Source organism: Tauraco erythrolophus, chromosome 13 (genome assembly GCF_009769465.1).
Source record: "Tauraco erythrolophus isolate bTauEry1 chromosome 13, bTauEry1.pri, whole genome shotgun sequence".
NCBI classification, from domain to species: domain Eukaryota; kingdom Metazoa; phylum Chordata; class Aves; order Musophagiformes; family Musophagidae; genus Tauraco; species Tauraco erythrolophus.
In genome coordinates this window covers 2,541,191-2,568,496 of record NC_141477.1, presented here as the reverse complement: position 1 = coordinate 2,568,496, position 27,306 = coordinate 2,541,191, and the positions used below count along the sequence as shown (strand labels likewise).

The 27,306-nt window shown below is 39.8% G+C and overlaps 1 protein-coding gene across 1 annotated transcript in view; it reads left to right on the top strand.

Annotated features, from left to right (window-relative positions):
• Positions 1-25,648, top strand: part of HDX (highly divergent homeobox) — a 37,237-nt gene extending 11,589 nt beyond the window's left edge. Inside the window, exons 4-9 of the mRNA XM_086619799.1 lie at positions 9,805-9,951; positions 15,848-16,055; positions 19,398-19,477; positions 22,317-22,400; positions 24,379-24,501; positions 25,523-25,648. Of these exons, the coding sequence (XP_086475925.1) occupies positions 9,805-9,951; positions 15,848-16,055; positions 19,398-19,477; positions 22,317-22,400; positions 24,379-24,501; positions 25,523-25,648 (768 nt within the window). The remainder of the gene's footprint in view (positions 1-9,804; positions 9,952-15,847; positions 16,056-19,397; positions 19,478-22,316; positions 22,401-24,378; positions 24,502-25,522) is intronic.
• Positions 25,649-27,306: the final 1,658 nt, after the last annotated feature.

Sequence of the window (27,306 nt, the reverse complement as noted above, 5' to 3'; positions counted from 1 at the left end):
ACACCAGGTATCTGACACAAGTTGTAGAAGAAATTTCTGCAATAAGTTTAAAACCTTCAAGGATGTGGAAGTCCCTATTTATTAAGAGTGGTTATTAGGGAATTCTTTTTCCTTAGACCTTTCCTCTCTTTTTTAATTGATAAAATGCCTAAAAACAGTCCAGTTTGATGCATCTGTTTCCAGATTTGTCGATGCACTTTCTTCAATTTCAATGCGTAATCAGCCCTCTTAAAGAAGCAAGTTTAGGAGTTGGCACTCTAAAACTGCTGCATATGCACAGGTGTAAGACAACAAAAAGAGAGAAAAAAGTCCTACTTCCTAGGAAACTTCAGTTTCAAATGTGAAATTCTTTTGAAGAAAGATTGTGAAGGAACAGAAATAGAATGGATAGAGTTGTAGAGCTGCGATTGTGGCAATTACTGCCATTCAAACAGTAAAAAGGCTAATCTGTATTTTGTTCAAAATGGAGAAGATCGTCTTTTAGCTGCTCTGAATTTTTAATCTTTTGCCTTGATGTTTTGTTTTCCTTGCCCTGTCCTTCAGCTGCATCAAGAGAGAAATAAAAACTGTGCAGTTCTGCAGAAACTCTTTCTAGTCTGCTCAGCTATGCTGTAAGATGACGTAATCCTGACTGTTAATGAATATTAGTCTAGAAATATCCCCCTTAGTTATTCATGAGAATGTCTTTGGAAATTAGAGTTCTGTATTCTGTCATGGTGCACGTGCAATGCATTGGCCTTTACAAATGTGTTGATTTTTGGTTTTTCACAGGGTAGTGGAAGGATAACCAGGATTTAAAAATAGCAAAGAAGATACTGGTTAAAGAGAATTAAGAGGGGGAAAATATATTAACTTTTGTCCTTGCTTTTAAGTCTTAAGTGTACTAACTGTGACTAAGTCATGTGTCATCTGATGCCCCAGCAGAAGGGTTGATGTTTGTGGTAGACATAGCTTGGTATGGTGACTGTGAAAAACATCTGTCACGTAGGTGTTGACTCGAGGTAAGCTGTGCCTGGCTTAGTTGTAAAGTTTTGTTCTGGGGGGAGAGCAGGGTTTTGGTTTTTCTTTTTTGAATTTCTAATTAGAAGTAGTTCTAGTGGTCTTAATATCAACTCTGAATCACAAAGTCTTTAAGATAGCAGATTAAGGTCTTAGAATTATTTCTGCCCATCACCCTTCAGCAGCAGCCGTAGTAAATCACATGGCACATAGCTTGTGTATTTTGGGTAGGATTTTAAACAAAATTTAAGTTGTCTTTCATGGTAATATCTGGGCTAGTTCATGCAAGGTTTCAAGGGAACACTGTCCTCAATGAAGGAAGTCTCAGGGGAGCTGGTCTTGTATTTTCCCACTACCTGGAGCAACACTGCGTTGTAGTGATGGTGTTGATACCTTCCTGAATAGCGTACTTCTGCACTTTGATGGAACCTCTGCTGTGGGCAGGTGAGCTGAATCTGCACAGAGCTTCAGCTCGGGGTCTCTGGCCTCTCAGCCTGGCGTGTGTATTTTAGGAGAAGATTCCTGAAATAAGCGGAGGATTCCTGTGCTAAGTTTTGATTTTTAAATTGCTCTTTCAACATTGCCTATTTCAATAACGTTCTGGAGATAGTGGCATTAAAGTGTGCTCCTCAGAGTCCTGCCTGTCACAGAAAGAGGACAGTAGACGTACTTTGAGTGAGGTAAAGGAGCTGGTCTAACCCCAGGTCAGCACGAGATCTCCCTCTGGTTGTGCTGGCACATCTGTGGGCATGGAGAAAACAGCTGCATTGTGTGGAGTAGACTAGGTGGGGGAGATACATCAGTGTAACTGCTAAAGAAAATAACTCGTTGGACTGTGCTCTAAAAGTCTCGTGAAAACGGCCAGCTGCCACAGTAAGCCTACGTGTGCTGGAGAAAAAAGAAACATTAGAGTGGCTTTTAAAGTAAAATGAGAACCCAGAGGGATTAAAGCGACCTAAAGTCAAAGCTCAGCTCTGTCATACCTTTTGTTTTAAAACTATACCAATATTAACTTGTGAAGTTCTCTTCACCTGTTCGCATTCCTCTTCTCTCCTAGAAGGGCAGAGAGAAAAAAACTATTTTAGTTAAGTTGATTAGAGTATGTTTGAGTAAATCAGTCTTCAGCAAGAGAGACAGACAAGCCAACCTGAAGATCTCCACAGGACTGAATTGTGAATGCTGCCCTTGTTCATACCTTCTATGTCATTTGGATCACCAGTTACTATTTTTCCTTCTGTGAAATATTTCACCACATATCTCAAGGTATTTCACTTTGTTAATATTTGCATTAGATGATAATAACATTCATAGCATGTCATGACCTTCTTACTATGAGCAGCAGCTCTTTGCTGCTCCTGACAGCGATCCTTCAGGTTATGCAAAGGGGAGGCAAGTCTTATCATTGTTTCAGACAAAATACATCTTTTTTATTATATGGCATGCTGCACCTAAGTTCTACAAATCACCTAGGTTTGTTGTATGCTGTGATCCTGCAGGCTGGAAATGTGTTGTATCTGGCCAGGAATTGGAAAAGTGGCTTTTCTAGTCAAATGTGAGGAAGATATTCATAAATTAAATAAAAATCACAATAATTACTGTCTAAAAATCAGTTGACTTTGAGGCTGAATGTTCACTATTTAACAGACTAGTTCAAAATCTCAAGAAGAAGGGAGAAGAGCAAGTTGTCAGCTTGTGTAGATTGGTCGTTGGTTTTGGAAGTTATGGAGTGAGATGGCTGGAGTTTAGAGTGTAATTTTTTAGCTAGACTATTCTATTGCACTTATACCTCTTTTTTCATTTTTCCCTTTTTTTTATTTCCTTCTTCTTATCTGTGTGTGATTTAGAAAAACATATTAATAGAATATATGTAATTTTGGCTCGGCGTTGAAGCAGTTAGAGCTCTTTTCAAGCTGTGCTACCATGAAATATTTATCAGTCCTGCTTCCATCAGAGCAAACTTCAAGCTTATGCAGCCAGTGGGAAAAGATGCAAAAAGTCTCTCTTCCAGAAGTCTTAACAGTTGTTGCACTAATAGTATGTTAGCAGTAATAGTTTAAGGGCGCCTTCAGATGCTCTTTGGCTTGCAGTCCATTTCCAAACACCTTTTTGCCTGAAGGCTGTGCAGCTTGCTGCTGTATTTTCTGCTCTGAGTGATGCTGGCAGTAGCAATTCAATCCTAGCCATTTGCTTTGCTTAGAGTCATAGAATCACAGAATGGTTTGGGTTGGAAGGGACCTCAAAGATCATCTAGTTCCAACACCCCAGCCATGGGCAAGGAAACCCTCCACTACACCAGGTTGCCCAAAGCCTCATCCAGCCTGGCCTGGAACACTTCCAGGGATGGGGCAGCCACAGCTTCTCTGGGCAACCTGTTCCAGTGCCTCACCACCCTCTGAGTGAAAAATTTCTTCCTTAGGTCTAATCTGAATCTGCCCTCTTTCAGTTTAAAGCCATTGCCCCTTGTCCTGTCACTACACACCCTTGTAAAAAGTCCCTCTCCAGCTTTCCTGTAGGCCCCCTTTAGGTACTGGAAGGCTGCAATAAGATCACCCCGGAGCCTTCTCTTCTCCAGGCTGAACAGCCCCAACTCTCCCAGCCTGTCTCCATAGCAGAGGTGCTCCAGCCCTCGCATCATCTTCGTGGCCTCCTCTGGACCCGCTCCAGCAGCTCCATGTCCTTCTTGTGTTGGGGACTCCAGAGCTGAACGCAGTATTCCAGGTGGGGTCTCACTAGAGCAGAGTAGAGGGGCAGAATCCCATCCCTCGACCTGCTGGCCATGCTTCTTAGAACAAGATGGAAGGTATCTTCTGGTAGGTACTGATGTGCTCTTTCAATGAGAAGGGAACTGTCGAGACTTGGGGAAAGGCAGTGTCTAGAAACCAGCTCACTGAACCGCTCTGGCAGTTATGGCCACCAGCTGCCTTTCATTTTCTTCTCTGGGGAGAATCATGAATGACCTGAGAGAGTCTTTAGGGCTTTGCTGGGTGGAAACGCGTGCAGTGTGCCTGTCTGCATAAAGCATGGTTCTTTCAAAGGTGCTTCTGATTGCACTGTTCCTGCACAGACAACATACACTGTGTGTGAGCACCAGTGTGTAGCCAAAGCAGCAGGATTGGTTCTGTAGCAGGAGACTGGGTATCTCTGGGATGGGGGACAGCTCTGGGACAGTTGTGAAGACTGAACTGAAAACCTCAAACTGAGGGAACGTGTTATCTGGTCTATCTTAAATGAGGATAAATATGCTGGTAGTGTTAAGGGAAAATACAGGCCTTCAGAGTTTGTGTGGGAAATAAAATCAAAAAATAATAAACTGAAGAGTAAGCATAATATTAAATGGTGTAGATGGGAAAGGGGGAACATATGTAGAATGATTGATTCAGAAATAACTATTATTACGTACATGTAAGATCTTGAGATATGAATTGATAATCCTCTGAAAAAATCAGTTCGACATTAAGTCGTGTCAAAGTTCAGAGATGAATGCCGGCGTCGTTACGAAGGACGATCAAAGCAAAATAAGACTGTGCTTGCATCGAAGAGCCTGGGGTTTGTGCGTGCCTTGAATGCTGTGTGCACTTCTGATCTTCCTCTTCCTCCCGAAATGTAACAGAGAAGCAGTGGCAGTGGTCAAAGGCACGGAGCAGCTCTATAGCGAGCGGCCAAATGGACTGTATCTCGCCAGACTTGAGAAGAGATGACTGGGAGGGAGTGGAGGAGTGTGATGGAGAGCTTTAAAAATACGGTGTCGAAAAGCAGATATGGACTCATTTGTTCCAGTATTAGAGTGGATATGAGACTATTGGAGGAAAGTGTCACTGTTTGTCCTATTTTAGCTTTTACTAAACTTTAAAGAACCTTTAAAATCTACAAAACAAGTGTTACTCTGTGAGATTTCATGCTGTTTTTCCATGATAGAGTTTCTGAGAGCTAGTGACTAAAATTTGCGGAGAGGTTTGTTTGCTAGAAATAACCATTACCTTAGAACATTTCATCACAGAGCATCAGAACCGAACTGTTGATTTAATATGATTTCACTGCAATTTAAATAAACATAACTTTTTGTTAACAACATGCAGTGCTCAGCAGCAGTATAAATGCAATAGTTATTACGTTTATATTAAAGCTCTAGTTTTTTCATTTTTAATGTGTCTTTTATTAATGATCTGGAGATTGTGTATAGCTTTTGCGCCTGTGGCCTGAAACATTTTCAACTGCTGCATAAAAACTGATCTGCAAAAGCAGACTCTAATAAAAGGCAGGATAAGGACACTCCACTGCAATGCAATTATTCATACCTATTGCAGACACTAGATTTGCACCACAAATATTGCTCACATGGTGGGTGTTACGAGGGGCTCGGCAAAGTGCCAGGAATGCCTCTAATAAACTGGGTCATCTCTTATAAGAATGTTATTACACTGGAGAGGTCAGGGGATAAGCAGGGTTTAACCCTGCGCTCAGCACAACTGCTGATTCAATTTACTCCTAAGGATTGCTCTTCGTTCTGGGTTGATAGTCCATTTTCTGCTGGAAAAAGCTCCTCTCTGCTTTTCAGACTGTGGCCAACAGAAGTGGTAAAGAATTCAGCAAATAGTTAACACTGCTGAGGATAAAGCCAAGCCCCGAATCAGCAAGCAAGGGATCTGAAGAGAGCAAATGAGACCTGTATTCGTAGTAGTTGTAATAACGAAGTAAAAATATGAACTGAATTACAGGCTTGTGTTCAGCCGTGGAAAGTATTGTGCTAAATATGATGCTCTCAGCATTATCTTTTAGTATTTTTTCCTATGCTAACTGATGCATAACCATCAATGTTATGATATTTGTAGGACTGTGGGGTTTTTCTCTCATTTCCTCAGTTTCTCTGATGATAATAAGCATGAGAAAGTTATTAACTAAATTGATGGAAGTGTAATTTTATGTGCAATGTAGAAATTCTACCCCTTATTTTCTCACAAAAGTCATTGACTTTTGTAAAAGCATCATGTAATTTTTGAGCAGCTTATAGTGGAGGAGTCAAACTTAGGTATAATCTTTGTCAGGAGGATGATCTTGTAATTGCATGTACTTTGTGATTTCCCTAAGAAGTTCATGAAAAGGCATATGGCACAGTCAGGTACCCAAAGGTAGTTTGTCTGGATCTAAATGTTGCAGAAGCTGAAGTGTTATTTACATCTATAATGATAGATGACATGTGACATAATGATAAATGACATCTCAGCCCCACAGAGCCCAACTGAGCCCTATAGAGCCCCACAGAGCCCTATAGAGCCCTGAAATGTTGAGAATCTTTTTTTGGGGCACTGGTAAAATTTCAAGTCCAGTAACCGGATAGATTCTGTCTTTCATTGCTGCAAACACCAACCAGCTGTATTACAGTCATCACTTGTGCTACCAAAACGTACCTCCCTGCTTGGCTGTGTTCAGTAGGTTACTCAGTGCGGATATTAGTGGAAAAAACAGCAAAAATGAGACACAGGCTCCAAAGTACAAAAGTTTCAGTGGAATGACAAGTACTGACTGGAGCATGCTGAGTTGCTGGGATGGATTGAGCCAGGCATCGCAGTAAGGCTGCGCTCCTGAGGGGGACCTGACTTTTCTTACCAGCTTCTATTTACATGAACTTGTTTCTCCCCTCAGTTTTGTTCCTGTTTTCTGGACTCTTTCATGTGGTGTGTGTTGTGGATTTTTTGTTTTGGTTTGTTTTTTTTTCTTTCATATCAGTTGACTGAAAAAACTTGTTCTCCATTTCCTTCTCTGACCTGCGATGGGTATCCGTGATTCATGTGCTGCTGCAGGAGCTGTGCAGGAACAAGGGAAAGGATAAAGTACGTGGTGTGGCAGTAACTGCAACAACAACAAAAAAGCAAAAATACATGTCATCTGAAAAACTAGGGATTACTTTTGACAAGGAGGTAAACCATAAAACTTTCTGTTTTTCCCCCCTCTCCGTTTCCACAGTAAGAGGCTGCAAAAGACTTCTGTGGGAATGTAGCTACAGGAGAGTTCCCATAACTTTAAAAGATTTACTTTGATCTAAGATATTGAGACTGACTCTACAACCCTGGTCTTGTAGCAAAATTACGTAGCAGTTGTGAGGTGAAAACTGTTGAATAGTGTTTTAGCTAATAAGAATTTTATGAAAACATTTGTAGTACATCAACAGAATTAATATATATCCACATAAAATGGAAAAGATATGACACTGCTTTTTTGAGTAAAATTTTTGAAGGTCAGGTGGTTTTGCTAAACGCTGCTTTCTCCACTTAAAATCCTTGTATTTAGTAAGTAAAAGCTGAGCAGCCTCTGTAGGTACTACTTCCTGCAGTACCATCCCTTTGGTAACTCTGTCTCTACTCGAGTTGTGTGTCTGCTGTCTAACATGGGATGCATTTGCATATTGCAAGTATAAAGCGTTTCTGTTAGTGAGTATTCTTGCCCTGTATTCTTTCAGTAGAAGAAGCATTTTCTTAGATAACTGGAAAGCCATGTGGCAAGCAGAAAAAATCTGAACTTGCTCCAGCATCAGCTGTACTGTCTCTGGTTTTTGTTCCGATTTGGCCATTGCAACAAACTAGGTGAGAGAACACAACCGGGGCTGCTCCCTTGCAGATGAAGTCATATTGGGCAGATTGCCTTTTGCTTCTCTCATTTCATCCCTTGGCTGGGGAGAGGGAATTTCCACGGCATGTTCCAGGGGTTTACTTTAACCTATGCCTATTAAATAGGAAGAAATTTTCTCTTTTAATTTTTTTCATAAGTGCAGATTGCGGTAACCTGTGTGAGTGGTGGATTGTTGCAGCAGCATTGTCAGTGTGAGCTCTCCAGAACCAACAGTGAATGTTATTTATTTATATTTAAAAACACTCGGTATGCTTTAGAAGGTGAAGTTGCCTTGGGCTACCTGTGTGTACAGGAAAGCAGGATGGGCCAGGGTGACTTGTTTCTCCATGTAGTCTGAGCGTTGCTATCACACTCCTTTCTACCTTCCCTTCCCTCAGCGCTTGGCTGCCTCTCTCCGACTGCAGAACGAGAAAAAGCTCTTCCTGTCACTTGCAGAAGCTCCCTATTTTGCCAACAGCTGTAAAAGGAGATATTGCTGCAGCGATTCAGGAGATAACTAAACTTCTATTCTTTGAAAATGGCTTGTAGGTAGGAGGAGCTCAGGTCAGGCATACAGGGAGAACTGGCATCTGCTAAGGGAGAACGGGCATCAAGGATTTCGCTTTGTTCCTCAGGGTGCTCTCCAGGTGAGGTCCACCTACTGCACTTTGCTGCTCATCCTGAAGCAGCCTCGAAATGTGCCAGCTGCATTCCTTTTAGATTAAAATAGGCTGCAGCGTGCCGTCTGGGAGTGCATCTCGTGTGCTGCAGCGTGCAGGACCGGCGGCGAGCGGCGCCCGGTGTGCCCGCGGGCTCTCCGCGCCACCTGCCCCAGTGCCCCGCGGAGCTCCTGCGCTCCCTGCGAAAGCTGTCAGCTCATGGATGGGCAGGATGGAAACAGCTTCTCTAATTCTATACTTGCATGTATGAAATGATAGCCAAGAAAAAAATTTGAGTGCCTGGTAGTGGTTAATAACAGACCATATTTGAATATAACTGATAGATTTTTTATTTTTTTTTTACTGGACCACCTGGGATTATTTTTAAGGAGACAAGGGTTTGATACACCTAATTTATATTCATGTATTAAGGAGACTCAAGTGCTTCTAACATCTTGAGAAACAGCAATTTTTGAAAGAAGAAAATTGCAAGAATTACCATATTCTGAAGATGTTTAACAAAAATCAAAATCGATAACTGTGAGATTGCCAAATGATTCTAATTCTGCAAAATTTCTTTTTTACTCCATTGTAAAGTTACTTCATTCTAACTTTTAACAGTTTTTAAACGAGCAAACCCAGATTCTAGATATTGAAATCATGATTATGTCTTACAAAATTCAGCTGTTGACATAATGACAAATTTGGCACATGTGGCTACAATTTACTAGTGCAAACATTACTGGTGCATTTATGTACTCCTGATAGCAAGGGAGATGACAAACATGGGCTGGCTTAAAGAAACTGTGTATTTTTGTGAAAAATTCTGGGCTAAAAGCTTTTGATAAAGCTTGTAAATTCTGTAGCAAATGATACTGTATGCCCACAATCGTTCAAGAGGTGGTAGGATGACTAGGATTTGTTTCTCAGTGTTACTCCTTATATCAGTAATCCACTGTCACATATTTTGATAAATATACATAAAAAGTTAGGGAACTCGCAAATAAACAGTGGAACCAATTTAAACTGTGAAGCTTACCAAGTAAACATTAAAGTATTCCCTTTAGGAACTCAGAATCCTTTGAATTATGCATGTGTTGTAGTTTGCAGTAAGATAAAAGAACTTTAGGTGGGGGAGGGTAAGAAACTTGAAAAGCCTTAAGGAATAATTTGCATAAATTGGGTGGAGAGAGTAAACAGCACAAGGGGAAAAAAGTTATTTTCAGTAAGACCTTACAGAATGAGATAAAACAAATTAAGAAAACCAGGTGGGGTTGAAACAAAGCTGAAGCACTTTAAACTCGCGTTAGCACTGCCATTGCTTTTAAAGCAAATCCCAGGGAACTGTGTACTGCCCTGGATTAAAAAAAAAAAAAAAACCACAAAAAACATACAAAAATAAATTCTTAAGGGAGAGTTAAAAGAAGAAAAGCCATGGAGACAGTGTAACGTGTGTCTTACTGTATGCAAGACCTCTGGAAATTAAATGAACAGCATAAGCAGAATTTTTTTTTCATCTAACAGTATTTTTTTTATCTTACAGTTACAGGACCGCACACAATTTAGTGACCGAGACTTAGCTACCCTAAAGAAATACTGGGACAATGGCATGACCAGCCTGGGCTCAGTCTGCAGAGAGAAAATTGAAGCTGTGGCTGCAGAATTAAATGTTGACTGTGAAATAGTGCGGGTAAGAAATCTAGAGTCTTCCCCTGTCTTGTCGCAGAAGCAAAAATAGGACAGATGAAAGCCTTTAAAAATTTCATGAGACAGCCTGAAATAGATTTCACATATTACATAATGAATGACCATGTTGGGAAGTGCTCTCTTGCTCTTTCTGCAGTCTATATATAGAAAAAAGCCCTCAGGTAAGAGTCTTATTGATCAGCAGCAGGAGTAGCACTACGAGCCGTTTGACATTCCCTTTAGACTTGAGTAAGATTTTAAGTAAAAGTGTTGCATTTTTTAGGGGTATCCTAGAAGACTGAAAAGTGCTATTTATACTGCTATTAAGAAGCAAAAAAAAAGCCTTTCTAAAGATACCAGGGAAATATTTCTCATTAATGCTTATAAGAGAAAAATCATTGTAAACATATGGAAGAAAATGCTCAAAAATAGGAAAAAAAAATTATGCAAGTTTGTTTTGAAGCTGGATTGAGATGTGATAGAGGGCAAAGGGTACTGCAAAGAATTCTGGGTTGCTTCAGTTTGATGGTCGTGATAGGTGGTGTTGAGGAAGGATTGCTTTAGAAAGCCCAGGTTTGGTGTAGATAACCTGATTCCTGAGAACCACTCCACATCATCTCTTCCAGGGGCTGGGAAGTTTGCTGCAGCATCAGTTTTTCCCACTATATTCCCTATTACGGAACATACGCCATCACTCTCAAACTGTGGATGTCTCATTCGCTCAGGATGTTTCCATTCTTCAGAAAATAGTCTGTCTGTCTTCAGAGTCATTACCAAAAAATGATTAGAGTCTTCCTCTCCCTCACAATGGGCAAGACAATTTTGACTAGTCCTTTCAGCCTTCATCCCCCCTTTTTCCACCTCTTTCTTTCAATTCTGACATCGCTACAAAAGTGGAACTAGGAGCCCTGATTTGAAACTCTTCTTCTGTGGAAATCTCTCTGGGATTGGTGTATCAAAATGAGACCAAAGTTACTTTCAGTATTGAACACTAACCTGGTTATTTACTCACTTGTTTTCCTGAGCACATGTGAATTACGAAAAAATGAACTTGTAGTTTTGGAGGCTGAGAAGAATTACTCTCTTCTCTGTAGAGAACAAAGTTTCTCCATATTGTCTAAGCTCTTTGGTTTGCTTTCTGAAAGGTGAAGCTATTTCTACTGACAGCATCTCAAAGTGGACTCCTGGATATGAAATACCTCATTGACAGGACAGTAAGATGCTCATCCTTCGCATCCCTTACTTTGTTCCCTTAAGAACATCCTTATTGGCACACACGGGGTGACAGTGTGAAATTCTGTACATGTCTTTCAGCAACATCTGCTTGAAATGCTTTTGTCTTCAGGGCAGATGTTCTAGGCTCTGATCAACTCCAGAAGACTCTCTGGCATAACCTATGTTAGAACACAGACGCACAAATGAACAAAAAGTTTTCTTTTCTTCATAGTAACTGATGGTGTTACCAGTGTCTGTCTCACTTCTGCCTCTGGTTCCTTTATATGGCGGACCTGAGAATTGTAGCAAGAGTTAGGTGGAGGTTGATCCTGCACCATGCTGCACTTTTTTTGTTGTTGTTTGTAAGGGCTGAATTAATGCTACAGGACATGTGTGATCTTCAGTGCTTCCTGTTGTCTTTTCTCTAAGGCACATTGTGTGTGTCCCAGCTGTAGGACAGGTATTTTCCATCATGTGCTCTAGAGGATCTGTCCTAAATTTGTTTTGGGATCTATATAGGCACATTGTATTGTGCCTCTCTCCTTACCCACCAACCTGCATTTTCGTCAGTAGGAGGCACTGATGTCTGGAGGTTAGTGTGCAGTGTGGTCTCCTTCTCACAAGGAGTCAGGACACAGCAGTGATGCAGTCAGCTGTAGGACAAGAGCCAACCATGGCATCCCTACCCTGTACTGCATGTCCAGCCAAGAAGACTTGGACTGAGGGATGCTTCCTTTGTGTTTCACTGTGCATTGAATTCCAGGTAGTGTGCAAGTAGCAACTGTTTCTCCATTTGTGATTTAAAAAAAAAAAATAAATAGTAATAAGTATGTGTGTGTATGTATATATATAAAACAAAGTAAATATATATACATCAAATAATACACCAAAAAAAATAATGTATTATTTAAATAGTATAATTTTATATAAATGCATATAAACATATGTATCTGTAAAATATTTATATATACATATATCACTTGTTTTAGTTCAATACATGTCCTCATTTGTCCCTTTTAGTAGCTTTTTAAATAGAAATTCATGATTTGTCCAGATAAATGTTGCCATTCCAGGAGTACAAGTGATTGATCCTTATGACCCATACTGGCTGGAAAGATCTCCAGTACAAAGAAAGTATCAAATCTGTTTTCTGGTACAAGGAAAGATGTTTGCCACTATGCGTAGTTCTACTGGATTTGATCTTTTGAGGTCAAACAGGGCATTTTATTCCATAGTTTTCATGCTTCTAGTAGGAGAGTGGGCTTATGAAATGTCTACTGGTCATACCTTAACATCACGTTTGCACCCTCAGATATCTTTCAGATATTCTTACGACACCAAAAAAAAATGAGTTATGTCATCTTTAAATATGCGAACTCTGGCCAGCACTTCATTAAATGTATAATGTTTCTTTTGCTTACATTGTAATTACTGCTGATTACATTTGTTTGGGGGTTTTTGTTGTTACTTCCAAATTTTTGTTGATCATTCTCTTGACTAATTTTATTCATTCATACCAAAATAGCATCTGAAAGCAAAATAGCCATCATGGCAGTGAGACACAAGATATTTGAGAAAGATGAATGACAGCCATCAAGCTCTTCAGGAAAATATGAGGAATATAAGAAAAATGCATGACAATTTCTTTTTTTTTTTTCATTCATAAAAGGTCAAAAGCTACTGCTAAGCACACACCTCCTCCTGTTTCCCGGCAGCTCATCAGATCAAAGCTGGGTTACAGAAGGTGGTGCTTCAGTCTGAGTTTAGCAACAAAACCAAGCAGTTGCAGTGGAAAGGCCACTCGTTCTTCACAGCTGACCAACAGCTCTTCTTGTTGGGGGCTCTAGGCCTCGTCTAGATCTGGCTTACGACCGAGAAGAGACGTTGGAAAAACAGCTCAGAATATTTCATCTTTATTTTTTTGATTAAGTGGGATTTCTGAAGGTTCCAACCTAGAATCTTTCTTGCAGGTTGACACCCTAACCTCAATATCTGGAGAGCTGTAGTCATGCTTTTGAAGTGGCTCTCTGCCAGTTCACTTACTTAGAAGCTGCCTGAGGGCAGACATGTGCTGGATCCTTCTGCTGGGACTCCAGCCCTTCTTCCCTCGCTCTTGCTGGTCATCTGTTCACTTGAACTTGGGGAAGTGGCTGCTGAGTTCCTTGCTGGCTTAATGAGACTCATCTCATGCACTTTACAGATGTTGTTTGAAGTTCTTAAGGAGGTAATATTTTAGGGATATAATTAGAATTATTAAGCTGGTTTCCTACATAGAAATAACAGTCTTCTTTTACACTCATCATTTTACCGCTCCAGAATAGTCACTGTTAAATGTAGCATACAGGGTATGGAAGCTTATTACTTTTCTTTCCCATTTTAATTTGAGACACTATAAAGATATGTTCATCTTCTATGACATGTTCAGTATGTTGAATGAAAGATTTTCTGCTTTGAAGGATACGTAGAGACAAGTAAGGTCTACCTTTCCCATGTACCTCAATCTTTTTTTCTAAATGTTTTAGAAAAAAGCAGCAGATTAGCTTTTAAATTTTGTAGTTGTTAGTACTATTCATTACCATCATAAGATTATGAGAAAATTTAAAGGATGGCAATACAGTGGTTGGAAAAAAGAGAAAGAGGTCTGGAAGGGGCCACTTCTCTTTTTTTTTCTTTCTTTTTTTTTTTTCAAAACTGTATATGATGTACAAAAATATCTAGGTAGCTTTCTGTTTTGCATTCTTCAGAGAGGAAAATCAGCGAGCTGGGAAAGCAAAACACAGAAATGATTTGCCAAAAATAGTGTTAAGCATGTCATCTTTCAGCTAGGTAAGAGATTCAGCTTTAAAAAAAAATCTTTTTCAAAGCTGGCACAGCATGAAGCTATCTTTAATAGTTGTGACTGCTGTTAATATTTCTTAATTTTTCTATTTGATAGTCAAGGTATTATAAACCAAAACATTTTTACTAAACTTTTTCATGCTATCTACTAGAACTGTAGTTAAAGAAAGTGTGACCAGGAAGAGGAATAATGCAGGTATTTCTGACATAAAACCAGAGAAATGTTGTTTAGTGTTATCTTTAAAGAAAAAAATCCTATAACATTTTAACGTGTGTGGTAAACTCTGTTGGAACATAGACCTTATGAAAGCAATGTGCATTTTGCCATGCCGTGATAATATGTTTTCAAAAATAGGAACTGCCTGTGCTTTCTAGAGCTATGTTTGATTTTTAGCAATCCAGAAATTCCAGCACTAAGCATGCTTCAGAATCTGATAACGACCATGCTGCACATACATCGTCATCCCAGTAATCAAGCAGACTCTGTGTGGTGGCAGCTCATGTGGCCAAACTCCACCCTTATCCTTCTTGGGCCAGTGTGTTGTCAGGTCCTGAAACAATGAGGATGGTCCCACTAGTGCTGTCAGTGCTGCTCCTCCTGTGTTTGACGTGGTGTGGAAGGAGGAGGAGAGGCAGGTCAAGACTAGAAGTTAGCAGTTGGCAGAGAAGTTGATTCCTGGCTCTGAGAAGGAGCTTTGAATGCCAGTGGAGTGCTGACTTGGATGGCATGAAGTGTCTGGGTACAAGAGCTGTTAAGTAGAAATGAAATTGGACAAGAAGTCAAAAGCCCGAGTAATGCAAAGGAAGGCAGAGAGTAAAGAGGTGAAGAGCAGCAGACAATGCTTATTACCTCGTGTTAAACTCTGCTCTGAGTTTTTAATAATTTTTAGTGTAGACTTTTCTTTATCAGAGAGAGCAAGTTAATTAACAGTTACACAGATACACTTGGAGAATTTTGAATGTGTTTTTGTTTTCTTTTTGAAACTGTCAGATTTATTGATGTAAAATGAACCTAAAGCATCCATACCCATCTGATGATGAGTGGGTTTCTAAGTTCCTTGATCCTGGACCTGTTTCATCTCCCCCTACCACTGTTTACAGTACGCTCTTACATACCTTACTGCAAGCAATCTTTCTTAAAGACTTGTCTTCCAACCAAAGAGGACTGGAGGATAGTATTGCTTTGAACTTAGTTCTGCCAAGTTCTGTTCTGTCTTCAAAGTGTAGCCATGTAGAGCTGCCAGCTTGGGCAGTTTCTTCTGTGCTGTAGGAAGTCCTGGAACAGGTGGGCCGTTTGCATCATTGGGTGCTTTAGTCCCCTGGTGGAAGTTACAGAGTGGGAGAAGATCAAGACCTTATTTTAAAGTCATTGAATAATTTAGATGGGGAGAGACCTTACAGGGTCACCTGGTCCTACTCTTTATTTAGAGCAGGATTGACTTCAGAGTTAGGTCAGGTTTCTCAGGATGTTGTTCAGTAAAACGTTGAGTACCTCCAAGGTTGGAGATGCCAAGACTCCTGTGGACAAACTGTTTCAGTGCTTCACTGTAAAGCGTTATTTTTTCTTTTAATTCCAGTCAGAGCTTCCCTTGCTGCAACTCGTGACTGTTGCTTCTTTTACTTTTGCTGGGCACCTTCCCCTTTTCCCTTGTATTGGAGAACTGAACCTGGACACGATATTCCGGGAAGCAGCCTCATGAGGGTCAAATAGGGGGGAATAATCACCTCCCTTGAGTTGCTGGCTACGTTCTTGTTGCTGTAGTATAGATGTGCTAATTTCACTTGGGTTTGGGCCTTTTGCTTTTGTTATAGTTTCTGATATCATTCATGTTTATTTCTCTTACAAGACTTGGATTGGGAATCGAAGACGGAAATATCGTTTAATGGGGATTGAGGTCCCACCCCCTAGAGGAGGTCCTGCTGATTTCTCTGATCAATCTGAATTTGTTTCTAAATCAGCACTTAATCCAGGAGAGGAAACTGCTACTGAAGTGGGGGATGATAATGATAGGAATGATGAAGTATCAATCTGCTTATCTGAAGGAAGCTCACAAGGTATTTGAAAATGCAGTTACTACTGTGCATATATTTTTAATTTTGTGCAGTGTGCATGCTTTGGATTCTCTGTGGTACACATTCAAAAACGTCTGAAAGAGTGTCTAACAGTCACAAGTTACCTACCTTGGCTGTACTGAAGGTACTGTTTGGTCTCTTTCTCCTACTTTTCTCTGTATGATTTTTTTTTTTTGGTTCTGTTATCACAAAGCTTGCAGAAACCTTTTATCAGAAGACCTCTGTTTCTGCCAGATTCACCCAGAGTTAAATGACAAGTTCACAATTTGCTGGTGCAACTGAGAGGTGGACAGACGGTACAAATGTGTAAGTCTCACTTCCCTAGGAAGCCAGGTTTTCAAAAACACTCTCTGTTGACTGGCTAGTTCTACACAGCCAACTTGAATGTCCATTTCTGTTAGCCTGAGTCACACCAAGAGTCCTCATCTAAACAAGCACTAATGCATGTGAACGTGCCCGCTTGGAGCTGACCACAGCTGTGGAGTTACAGGTTTTGTGCTATTAAACTCCTGCTGATGAGACACGTTCAGAAGATGTATTAGCTCAGACTTAGTCTTGAGCTAGAAGAGCTTCACGGTGTGTCAGAGCGTGGCAGAACTTCTGCCGTGAAGCCATCTGCAGCATGTACGTGGTCTCTGACAAGCAAATAGAAACCACAGAAAAGATCAAAGGCAGTAGCAGGGGACTACTGGAAGCCTTAGTACTGCACATACCAGGGTGCCTGTGTGTTCTCAGTAAACCCCATGATCTTCAGTGAGAAGTGTCTCAGAGTAATTCCCTTTTACTCCACCCCCAGCACCGCATGGCCACGTGAAATCGATCTCTCCCGTTCCCTCCTGTACATCAGCACTCCGGGCCCCGAGCAGATGAGCTGCTGCTCACTGGCTGCACAAGCTCAGCTAATTGCTCCCAGAGCTTCTGATTAGATGAGATCAATAAAGCCTTTGCTCTCTAAACGAAAAGAAAGTCTCATCTAGTGGATGCTATTGCAGCTTAACACGCCAGACTTGATCTTGTCATTTTGTCTGAACAGTTTAAGGGAAAGAACCAGAAAAATGGAGAACTGCTGGGAATGAATTTTTGATAGCTTTGTCATATTCTCCTGTAAAGAGAAGAAGGTGATAAAGAAATGGGTCAAGTGATTGAAACCCAAGTGAGATGCAGAATCTAAGAGTCCTTGATTTGCCTGAGGTGTGGAAGAAACTGATTTAGTCAGATCTGCTTGAAAGAAAATGGTGACAGGGGAAGAGTCTGAATTCTCTGTAGCTTAAAGTGAGGAAGAACACGGCTTTTATTGAACTAAAGGCTTTCATAAAACAAGATACAGCTGTAAGACTGTGAGTAGATTATTAGAGTCAAAGCTTAAGGAGGTGCAAGAAAACTATAGGATTTCCACAGCATCCAGGAATCCCACTTTCATTCCTTTATTCTACCACAAGAATTATTTCTATTTATTTCTCCAGTTCAAAGGAGTAGATTTCACTGCTGCAGCTCAGCTTATTTTGAACTTCCTGGAAAATATTTCCACCAATAATCACGTGTACTATTCAGTCACAGATATGTGATTGTTTTAATGTTTGAGAACTATAACTTTTGGTCCTAATTTATAAAAAAAAAACCAAAACAACAATGAAAAACCCCTCTCAAAGACAGGGAAAAAAGATATTTTTAGTTACTTAATTAGCATGAAAGTGTTGATGGCACTTGCTTTTAAAATATAGTGTCTAAATATTTTGGAAGAAAAATAAAGCTGTACTCTGATGCAAAATGAAGCATTAAAGCTGTCATAATGCCTTACCTTTTGTAAACGTGTGTTAACTGAATCCACACCTTGTGTAAATGAACACAGCTCTGTGGAGGCCGTTGTAGCTGTGCCAGTTTGTCTTAGCCAAGGATGAATATTTAAAGAGTTGGAAGTGCTGTAGGGATTTGGTTCATTTGACTGTCGAATCCAAGGGGTGACTGTCAGGGTGAGTGACTGGTGCTTTCCAGTGTTTGAGTCCCTGAGGTGCATCTTCAGTGACCTCTGTGGCTCCGAGTGTCCCGACAGGGCCATATATCCCTGCTCCACAGTTCCCCCATTCGAACCCATTTGCTTTTGCTGCTAGCAGAAATTGTCCTCTGAAGTTGTGACCAGTGGCAGCTTAAATTATTTGCAACAACTTCGAATAAAATTTGCTCAGTTTAGAGATACTTAACTGGTAGAAAAGTTATTTAAAACAATTAACTATCTCTGTATGGTCTGGCCTAAATATTATCCTCGCTTTGCAAATGTTGGTAATCTCCAGTTAAATCCCATTACCCCTGTGTTTGGGTGGAGGTGACATCTCCCTGCATCATTGGCTGTCCTCTTGCAGTGCCCCACGTGAACCCTTGCTGCCCATTCACTCACTGTGCCTCTTCTCCTGGTTAGATGCGATAGCTGGGCTGTTTGACCCTTTTCTTGCAAGCTCTGCCCTCAGCAGAACTTTGTAATTATACAAGCACTTGGAAGCAGTGTCTTTCCAATTAATAGCCTAGCTGTTAATGACATCATTTAAGTTGTTTATCATAGCTGTCTTGTCCTCTGTGTTTTGGTTTATTTTATGATTTGCTGTTTCTATCAACTCTTTTCTTATTGACTATATGTTAAATGTGGAGAATTAAGGTAAATCTGAGAAACACACTTAATCAAAGGGATGAATATGCTTCTCTGACTTGTTTTTTTTCGTGCTGGCCATAGTCAGGGCTGATAGAATCATCTGGTGCTTGTGGCTGAATTTTAAGGATAAGATTTGCTCTGTTTTCAAGTGTGTACTTTGCTTATACATAAGAGAGCAGCTTAGAGTCACTAGGAATAAGCAATTGCCATACAAGAATGAAATAATCTGCTAGATCAGTTTTTGGTTCAAAACTAATCAGTGCATGCAAGGAGGAGGTGGGATTCTGGTACGTCCCCTATAATTTATGGGCATGCAGGATTTTTTTATATATTAATTTATTTTAATAAATTTTAAAAAAAGTTCTGGGCACCTCTGGTGTGAAAATCTTCATCACCTTTGAATATTCCAACCTGAACCTAAAAATAGGAAGGTTTTGGTGCATTGCAAGAGAGTAACTGACAGTTTTCCTGTTGTTTCAGGTAGCATTTGGCGTGACTTTGCCCTGAAATACCTTTGATATGATTTCTTTTTTTAATAAAACATTGTATTTTTATGAATAGACATTGATAATATGACTTTGCTTTTGTATCTAGCAGATGTGACATATTTAGTGGTAAAGACTTTTAATGTTCCTTCAGCATAAAATCTGAATGAAATTTGAAAAACTAATTTGTTTCTGCAGAAGAGACAAATGAAGCTCTTCAAAATGAAGAAATTGGTCACAAAGATGATGACCAGAATCCAGTATCTACTGATAATGTGGTATGTATACCTTTCCTTTTCCACTCCTTAATTGCTAATGTTGAGGTTATTGTCTAACACTAGTGTTTTTCACTAGGTGATGAGTGTGCTAAGTGTCCTTCCTGATTGGTTGAGCACTAAAAGAAATGGTGCTAAAAGTACTAAAACATAGAGCTATGCATATTCAGTGGAAGCTGAATTACACCAATTTTTCTGTATTAAAACAATCTGGTGTTCTTTTTCTGGAGTGCAAAGCACAACACTTGAGTAGTACTCTGTAAGTGTCTAGTATAGTAAAACAGTAAGAATGAGAAACCAGAAGAATGATTGAAAATGGTTTTCTGTAGCCTTGAGAGTGTCAGGTATGTCTAGTGCTTCCTCTCCAGTAGCTAACCTGGAATATCTGAGATCAGACTGGGGTGGATATGTGCTCTTCGTTCCCATACACTTTGCAGAGCATTATTTAGATGTTTCTTGTTTTCTCACTCGCATTCACATTGAGTCAAACACAGTTGTTCTTGCTGTTTTTAATTGACTGCAGTGAGACAAGGAAGGAAAGACAGAGGGAGGAGTCATGGCAAATAATGCAATATATCCCCTTTGTTTAGCCTGCCTTCTCTCAAATTAGAAGAAAGGAGAGCAGGAAGAGGAGAGAAGACCCCAAGTGGTAGGGTAATTTTTCATCTTAACAGTTATCTGCAGAATGAACAGGTGATGGTCCCAGTACCCAATTGCACTTATTGCAGTCAGAGATTAAACGACAGTAGCTCAGAACATGACAAGAACATTTGTGTCACATTAATCACACACAACCTGAGGTGGGAGCACGAACAGGAGATTCTCTTCCCTCTGAAGACAGAGAGAGGAGAGAACTTTTCTTTCTTTTGTTAATATATGATCATCTTCAGTGTAAACTGAAATCCCACGGCCGTGTTCTCTGTGGTTGCCTGAATAGAAGCAGCTGCCTTTTTCCCTTCTGTTTACCCTCGTGGCCTGCTCTGACCTTAGATACAATCACTCTCAGTTTCGGGCTGGTGCATTTACTGTGGAGATGCAGAAAGTAAAATGACAAAGGTAAAAGGTTTGCAAAGATCATGTCCAAGAGACTCAGTTCTCCAGTCTACCTGAACTCCAGCATTATATAATTTGATATAATAAACCAGGGGAAAAGAGTATTTTTTTTTTATAACTGTGTTCTGAAAACACTAAAAAAAATTTAAAATATATGCAGTTAAAATTGGACCAACATACTTACGTAAGAGATACAGTCTTCTTATTTGAAATTCTAATCTGTTCTTTCCCCTACTGCCTTAAAATGTATAATTATAAAAAAGATAGTGTGCAGGTTTGGTATTTATTTAGAGACTCTTACCTCAAGCTGAGTCTAAAACCAAAAACATTTGAATCACAGTGTTACTCAGGGTATGATATAGCAGCAGATCTTTGTAACATTAAGCCTTTGGAATCTTATCACTTCAACTGGGTTTCCAGACACTGAAGCACAGGAAATGTGGTTTAACCCTCTCTGCCTTCAACACACACTTGTGAGCTTGGTGGGCACTACCAGTGAGAGGCTGTTAACCTCCCTTAAGGACTTCTCCTTGCTCATTAGAAGGAAATTTCTGATGACTGGCCTGCAGACAGACAGAAGACACACATGTGCTGCAGAGAAGACACCTCTAAAATAACATCTCAAGAACTAACCGTTAAAGTGTGTCGTGTCAGTGTGGCCCTCGCCTATGTTATATTAAACACTATACTCAAAAACATAGTTAAATTACTTTAACTTATTGGATATGGTCTCATAAATGTTTACAACTGTCAAAACAATGAAAAATAGTTAAAAAAGAAAAAAAATCCCAAACCTCTCTTCTTACACTACCACTGCTTCCCTCTCAAAAATATAATGAAATCTGTAGTTTCATCTGGGCAGTCATCCTGCTGAGTTCTTGATAAAAAATGCCAGTCATCACTATCTAATTCAAGTTCATTCCATCTGTTTGAGATCTGTCTTAGATATGAATCAAAATTAAAATCTCATAGGTGCACTAAAAATGTGTAAATTTTGCATTTTCTCCTATGGAAATAATCTTATAACGTAATTTTCTTACGTAAGAAGGTTTTCTGTTAGGAAGAAAACCAGAACATGCAAGTGGTAAACAGCGTAAAAGTGAATCTTTTAAAACTTGAGACACGATCGTCGTGTGTTTCTAAGTTGTAAACAGTGTTAAGATTGGCCTTTAACGTTGAACTTCGGATATCTTCAGAAACCCAATATAAAAAGCTCCCAAGAATTTTGTGAATTAAGTGAAAATGTCCACGTGGGTGCATTTGGAACTGCCCTTTGTATCCACATCCTCTGCTGGTCAGGGCGTTTGCCTTGCGCTGTGGCCAAAGGAGAACTCTTTTTTTTGAGGCAAGAAGTAGGGCAGTTAGGACTTGCCTGTCACTTCCCATAATGTCTGTTTTGCTCTAGAGGAATAAACATTCATAACCTTCTTCGCCCTGCAGGAGGTCTTCAACAAAAAGCTTACAGAATAAAGGGCAGGCTTTTGCTGGCTGAGATGAGATCTCTAGTGTGCATCTTCATCCCAAAAGCATGGGGACACAGAGCTCCTCCTCGTACACAGCCTGAGTCACCATGGCAGCACCCACACTTGCAGTCGGATTCTTCCTGGCTCTTGTGGCTGAGGTGCATGATTGCCATCTAATGGGGGCTCCACAGCTCAGAATTTCTCACGAGCAAGCGGAAGGTCCTGTTAGCCTCATCCTCTCGTGGCAGTTTGAGATACGGATTGATGTTTGTTTGTCTAATCTGTGCATTCGGATATTTGGAATGAATCGTTTACTTCTGTTTCAGAAAATAGAAATTATAGATGATGAAGAAAGCGATATGATAAGTAATTCGGAAGTGGATCAAATGAGTTCTCTTTTGGATTACAAGGTGAGTCATTGGACGATGAAATGTTAAGCAGGGTAGTCCTCCACGGAACGCTCAGATGGGTGTATCTGTAAGGAATTCAGTGAAGGCATGTGAGAGCCTTGGACTCCTCTGCTCTTATCAGGGTACTGCACATCATCTCCTCAGTCATGTCTCCTCATCTCATTTACAGCCCAATTACCTGTAGAGGCAGGAAAAACCTCATTTTCACAGAGCATTACATTACTCTGGCTGCAGCCATCTACAGCTCCCACCACGTGTCCCAAAAGCAATATATTTAGCCTCTGAAAAACTGTCTTTTTGTGCAAGAATTGTTCTTTGGAGTGTTACGGCACGCTTTGACATGCAGTGTGATGCTGCCAGCTCTGGAAAGGGGCGTAACAGCTGGAATCCACTAATAAAGTTGGGAGGTCTGAGAAGAAGTCCTTCTCACATGTGTAGAACATGTCTGGAAGCAGTAGTTGTGGGAGGGGGGAAAAGCAGTTGGATACCCAACAGCTGCTGTCTTCTGCCAAATGGTAAAGGTTATGTGTGTCCTTGTGCCCTCGTAAGAGTTGCCACAGTTGTATGGTGTATATTGAGCATCTTTTTACATATGTAGCCAATTTTTTACGTAGAAAACAGGTATGTTCTGCTAATGATAATCGATTACCAAAATAATAAACAGATTGTCTTTTCAGAACCAAAATCACTCCCTCAAGCAGTGTTTTCCTGGTAAGGGCAGTGGAGAATGAATATGGAGAGGGAATGACCTTTTCTTAATGTCACCTGTCACCGGAGCGAAAGGCTTGTTGTGACAGCGTGCCCCAGCGAGCCGTGTTTGCTGGGCTGTGGTGTGACATCAGTGATTAGTCTCTGTTTCCGGCGTAAATCCGAATTCCTTCTTCGGCAGGGCAAAATCCATCGCTCCATAGGCAACTTCTAAGCTTCCATCTGAAAGAAATGCATTAAGCTAATTTTCTTATGGAAGCCCAAATGCTTCTTTCTTATTCTCAGAGCTGTTATAACCTGAAACAGTATGGGGAGCAATGGGAATTTTCTGGGAAAAACCCCAAACAACAGCCATTTGTAAAGGCTTGTTACAAACCATCCGGTTCATCCCGTAGTCTCACCTTTTCCCACCAGCTACCGTTGAATTACGGCTTAGCAAAGATAAGGTGAATATCAGAGCATAGTTCTGTGTTACTAAAAAAAGTATTTTCATCATGAAAACAAAATGCCAGTTTGTAAATTCACTGTCGAAATTCGCTTAGGTAATTTGCTTCCACCAGAACCAGCCATCAAGGAACATTTTATATGCAAAACTGCCAACCTAATTAATCCTATGGTTGTGTGAGCCAGGGTGGGTTTCTCCTTGCCTCGGATATCCCTCAGTAAATGCAATATTTAACCTGAATTATCTGTGAACCTAGATGTTCACAGTCATTATTGTGCATTGCTGACACTTGGTGCTACTGTGCAAAAATGCACAGTGACTTTGATCTTGAAAAGTGAACTGGTTTTTTAGGTTACATGAACTAAAGGTAAATAACCAGAGAAAATGAATTTTAACTCTGTACTGATCAGCAGATTTAGCGTTTTGATCCTGCGCGCCCATCAGTTGGTAAGTTTGAAGGAGAAGAGAGATTTGGAATAAACTGAAGTACTTATCAAATCAGAATTTTAATTGAGAAATTTGTTATTTTTATTTTAAGTGTTTTGCAAGTACAGTAACATTTGCAAAGGTCAGAAAAATGCCTTTTTAGCCACGGCATGCACATTATTGATACTTCTCCATTTATTAAATATATTCCTATTTATTCTGTAACCCACGAGATCTTGGGGAGACTGGTGAGCTGACAGTCCATGATACAAACATGATAGAAACACATTTTTATGCATTTTCACTAAAAACTTTTATAACACAAGTATGTTTAGGTGTCATTGAAGTGATGCAGTGCTGTTTATGATTTTCAGAACTTTATGTCATTTTCCCCCGCAGAATGAAGAAGTCAGATTCATTGAGAACGAGTTGGAGAATCACAAGCAGAAGTATTTTGAACTACAGACGTTTACTCGGAGTTTAATACTTGCTATTAAATCAGATGATAAAGAACAGCAGCAGGTGAGTCTTGAAGTAGGTTTTAATCATAGAAAATGTTTGTCATTTTGTGGTCTGGCGCTCCCTTGGTTTTATTCCATAGTGCCTAGAGGCTTAAATTATGATTAGGGCAGTGTTGTGCTGAACATCTTACAAAGAAAAGCTGAACTTGGAACGAAAGATCTTGCAACTTCACAAGCAATGACCGAGACAAAGAAGTGCAACTGTTACAAAGGGGCAAGAAGAGCACCAGTGTACCCCGAGGGACTGGGATTTTTCTGTTGTGACATTTAAGATACGAGATCCAGGGAAAAAATACAGGCTGCTTCAGTTTTATTGCACTGCATTTAATGCATAGCACTTCTTCTAATGCTTGGTTGGATCATGCCTTGAAGGAGTAACATTTTGTGCTTTATTTGGGAAGAGATTTTGTTGCTTTTATTTTTTTCCCCTTTAACCTTTGCAATCTGCAGTTTTTCAGGTGTAAAAATAGAAACCGTAACTTGCGAGAAAGAAACTTAGAGCACTTTTATATCCAAAATAAATTTGGCTTATGGTTGTTTTCCATATTCTTTTCCTAAAACCACGTGAACTGAATATAAAGAGAAGTAAAATTGAAGTCTTGGAGATAAAGCAATAAATCACTGAAACGATGATCTTGTATGCAGCATTTAGTTCTGTTGCCTGCATGATCACAGTATAACATGATTATATATGTTCTAAAGCTTTTGCATGTTAAAAATATGTTAATAAAAAAAGCGAATATAAATAATTTGGATTCATCCAGTTTGGGGAAAAAAAAATTGGTGAGCTATTTCCACAACAACTTAAGTAACTTCTGAGATTATTGTTATAAGGTAGGTCATCCTACAACAGTGTTTTTTCTTTCAATATCCAGCAATACTGACTTTTTTTTTCCACCCATCTAGTATCAACACTGACCGAAAAAGCTCAACAAAGCTTTTTCACTACATGTTTAACAGACATTTAATACTGACATAAAACACATACCTAATACTGTATTGAAATATTTCTTTACTTGCAGGCACTGCTCTCAGACTTACCTCCTGAACTAGAAGAAATGGATTTCAATCACGCATCCCCAGAGCCTGATGATACCTCATTCAGCTTGTCGTCTTTATCAGAGAAAAATGCCTCAGACAGTTTGTGATTTTTTTTTTTTTTTTAATTGACAAAAAAGAAACCCCATGTAACATGTAGGTTTCCAAAGAACGCCGTTTTGCTCTCCAGTGTTCTTCAGTCCAAACAAGAAAGCCCAAGGTGAAGTAGACCTTCCTGAAGGATGACTGTAGTATGTCATGGCTACAGTTTGCAGTGTCAAGAAATTTCGAATGTTGTTTTTGGTAAATGAAAGAACTGTGTGAGGAAAGGTTTCACTTTTAGCAGTTTGGCCTTGGTTAGGGTAACTTCTGACTTTCTAGAATAACTCTTGCTCTGTAGCAAAGTCTTTTTGAGCAGGGATCCAAGAATGGAAAACCAATGTCCTGTTATACAGACAGCCAATTCTTCAGAGTTGCTTGCTCGCCAGTCCTGTTTATTATTTTTTTCCCCATTTTTACTCAGGTAGGTGGACTAAAAATTGGGGATCCAAATAGAATAACGGGCTTTTTATGAGTTGTGCTTGAACCCTTTTGAAAATCTGAAATTAAATTGAAGTGTTTTTCATTATGTGACTTCAGATTGTTGAATCTTCCGTTTTCTGACCAAAATAGGTGGAAAAACTTTGAAAGGCTAACTGAAAATCTTGAATTATCATCAATAAATTATTAATGTAAAGAAGCAGTCATAAATGTTGTAACAAATTAGATGGCTATGGGAAACCTGCTAGCTGCAGAACACGACTTTCTGATATTCTCACAATAGCAATGGGATTTGATGTTTACACTACTGTGTAGAGTTTTATGAATGTAGATACAGGTTTTGTTTGTCAGAGTCTGAATGCTAAAGTTCTGTTCATTGTTTTAAGAATTGGTTATATATTTTTACACAAACTTTGCTCCATTTTACCAAGATACTGTCATAAATCCACAGCTGTCATTGCATCCTGAAAGATACTCAAGTGTTTGGAATTGGGTTTTTGCAGTTCTTCTAAATGTGACCTGGTTTTGAACTAGCCTTGCCTGACGAATTTTTTGGCAACTGCCAGGTGCCATTTCTGAACTGTGAGCTTGATTGCAGGCAGTGGCTGAAATGAATTTCTTCTTTCCCAGCTGTCGTTGACATTGAATCCCTTTGCTCATCTGACTAAATGGATGTGCAGACACGTTCAGATTAAATTTAGTAGGGCATGTAGGTGCATGCCCGTGTTACTGACACACTATAACTTCTAATCTGAATATTCCTCAGCAAGCATTTTTGAAACAGATACCTTCACAGTCTGGTAAAAACCCTGATCTTTCAGTTTTATGCCAAATAATAATTTACTCTGTTGACTCCTTATTCATGCAGTCCCGTAAGTAATCCCCTTAATTTCAGTGGGAGGTCCAAGATGTAGCTCAGAAAATCCAGAGGGTTGGTGAAATAACACCTTTTTGTTGATGTTTTTTTTTTTTTCCCTTGAATACTGGGATTAACTTAATGATTTTAGGTTTTTCTCAGTCTGGTCTGTTCCTCCCTAATCACTTCTACAGCTTTTTTTTGAGTACCAGTAGTCAGCTCTGTTCTGTCAGGGTTTTTTTTTTTTCTGTCTCTGTGTTGTCCTCAGGCACGGGGAACTTCTAACAATATTGCTAAATGCCAGCTGCATAACGGGTAGTAGCAGTTTTGAAAAACAAAACAAAACAGTTTCACAGTTGTGGCTGCTATACA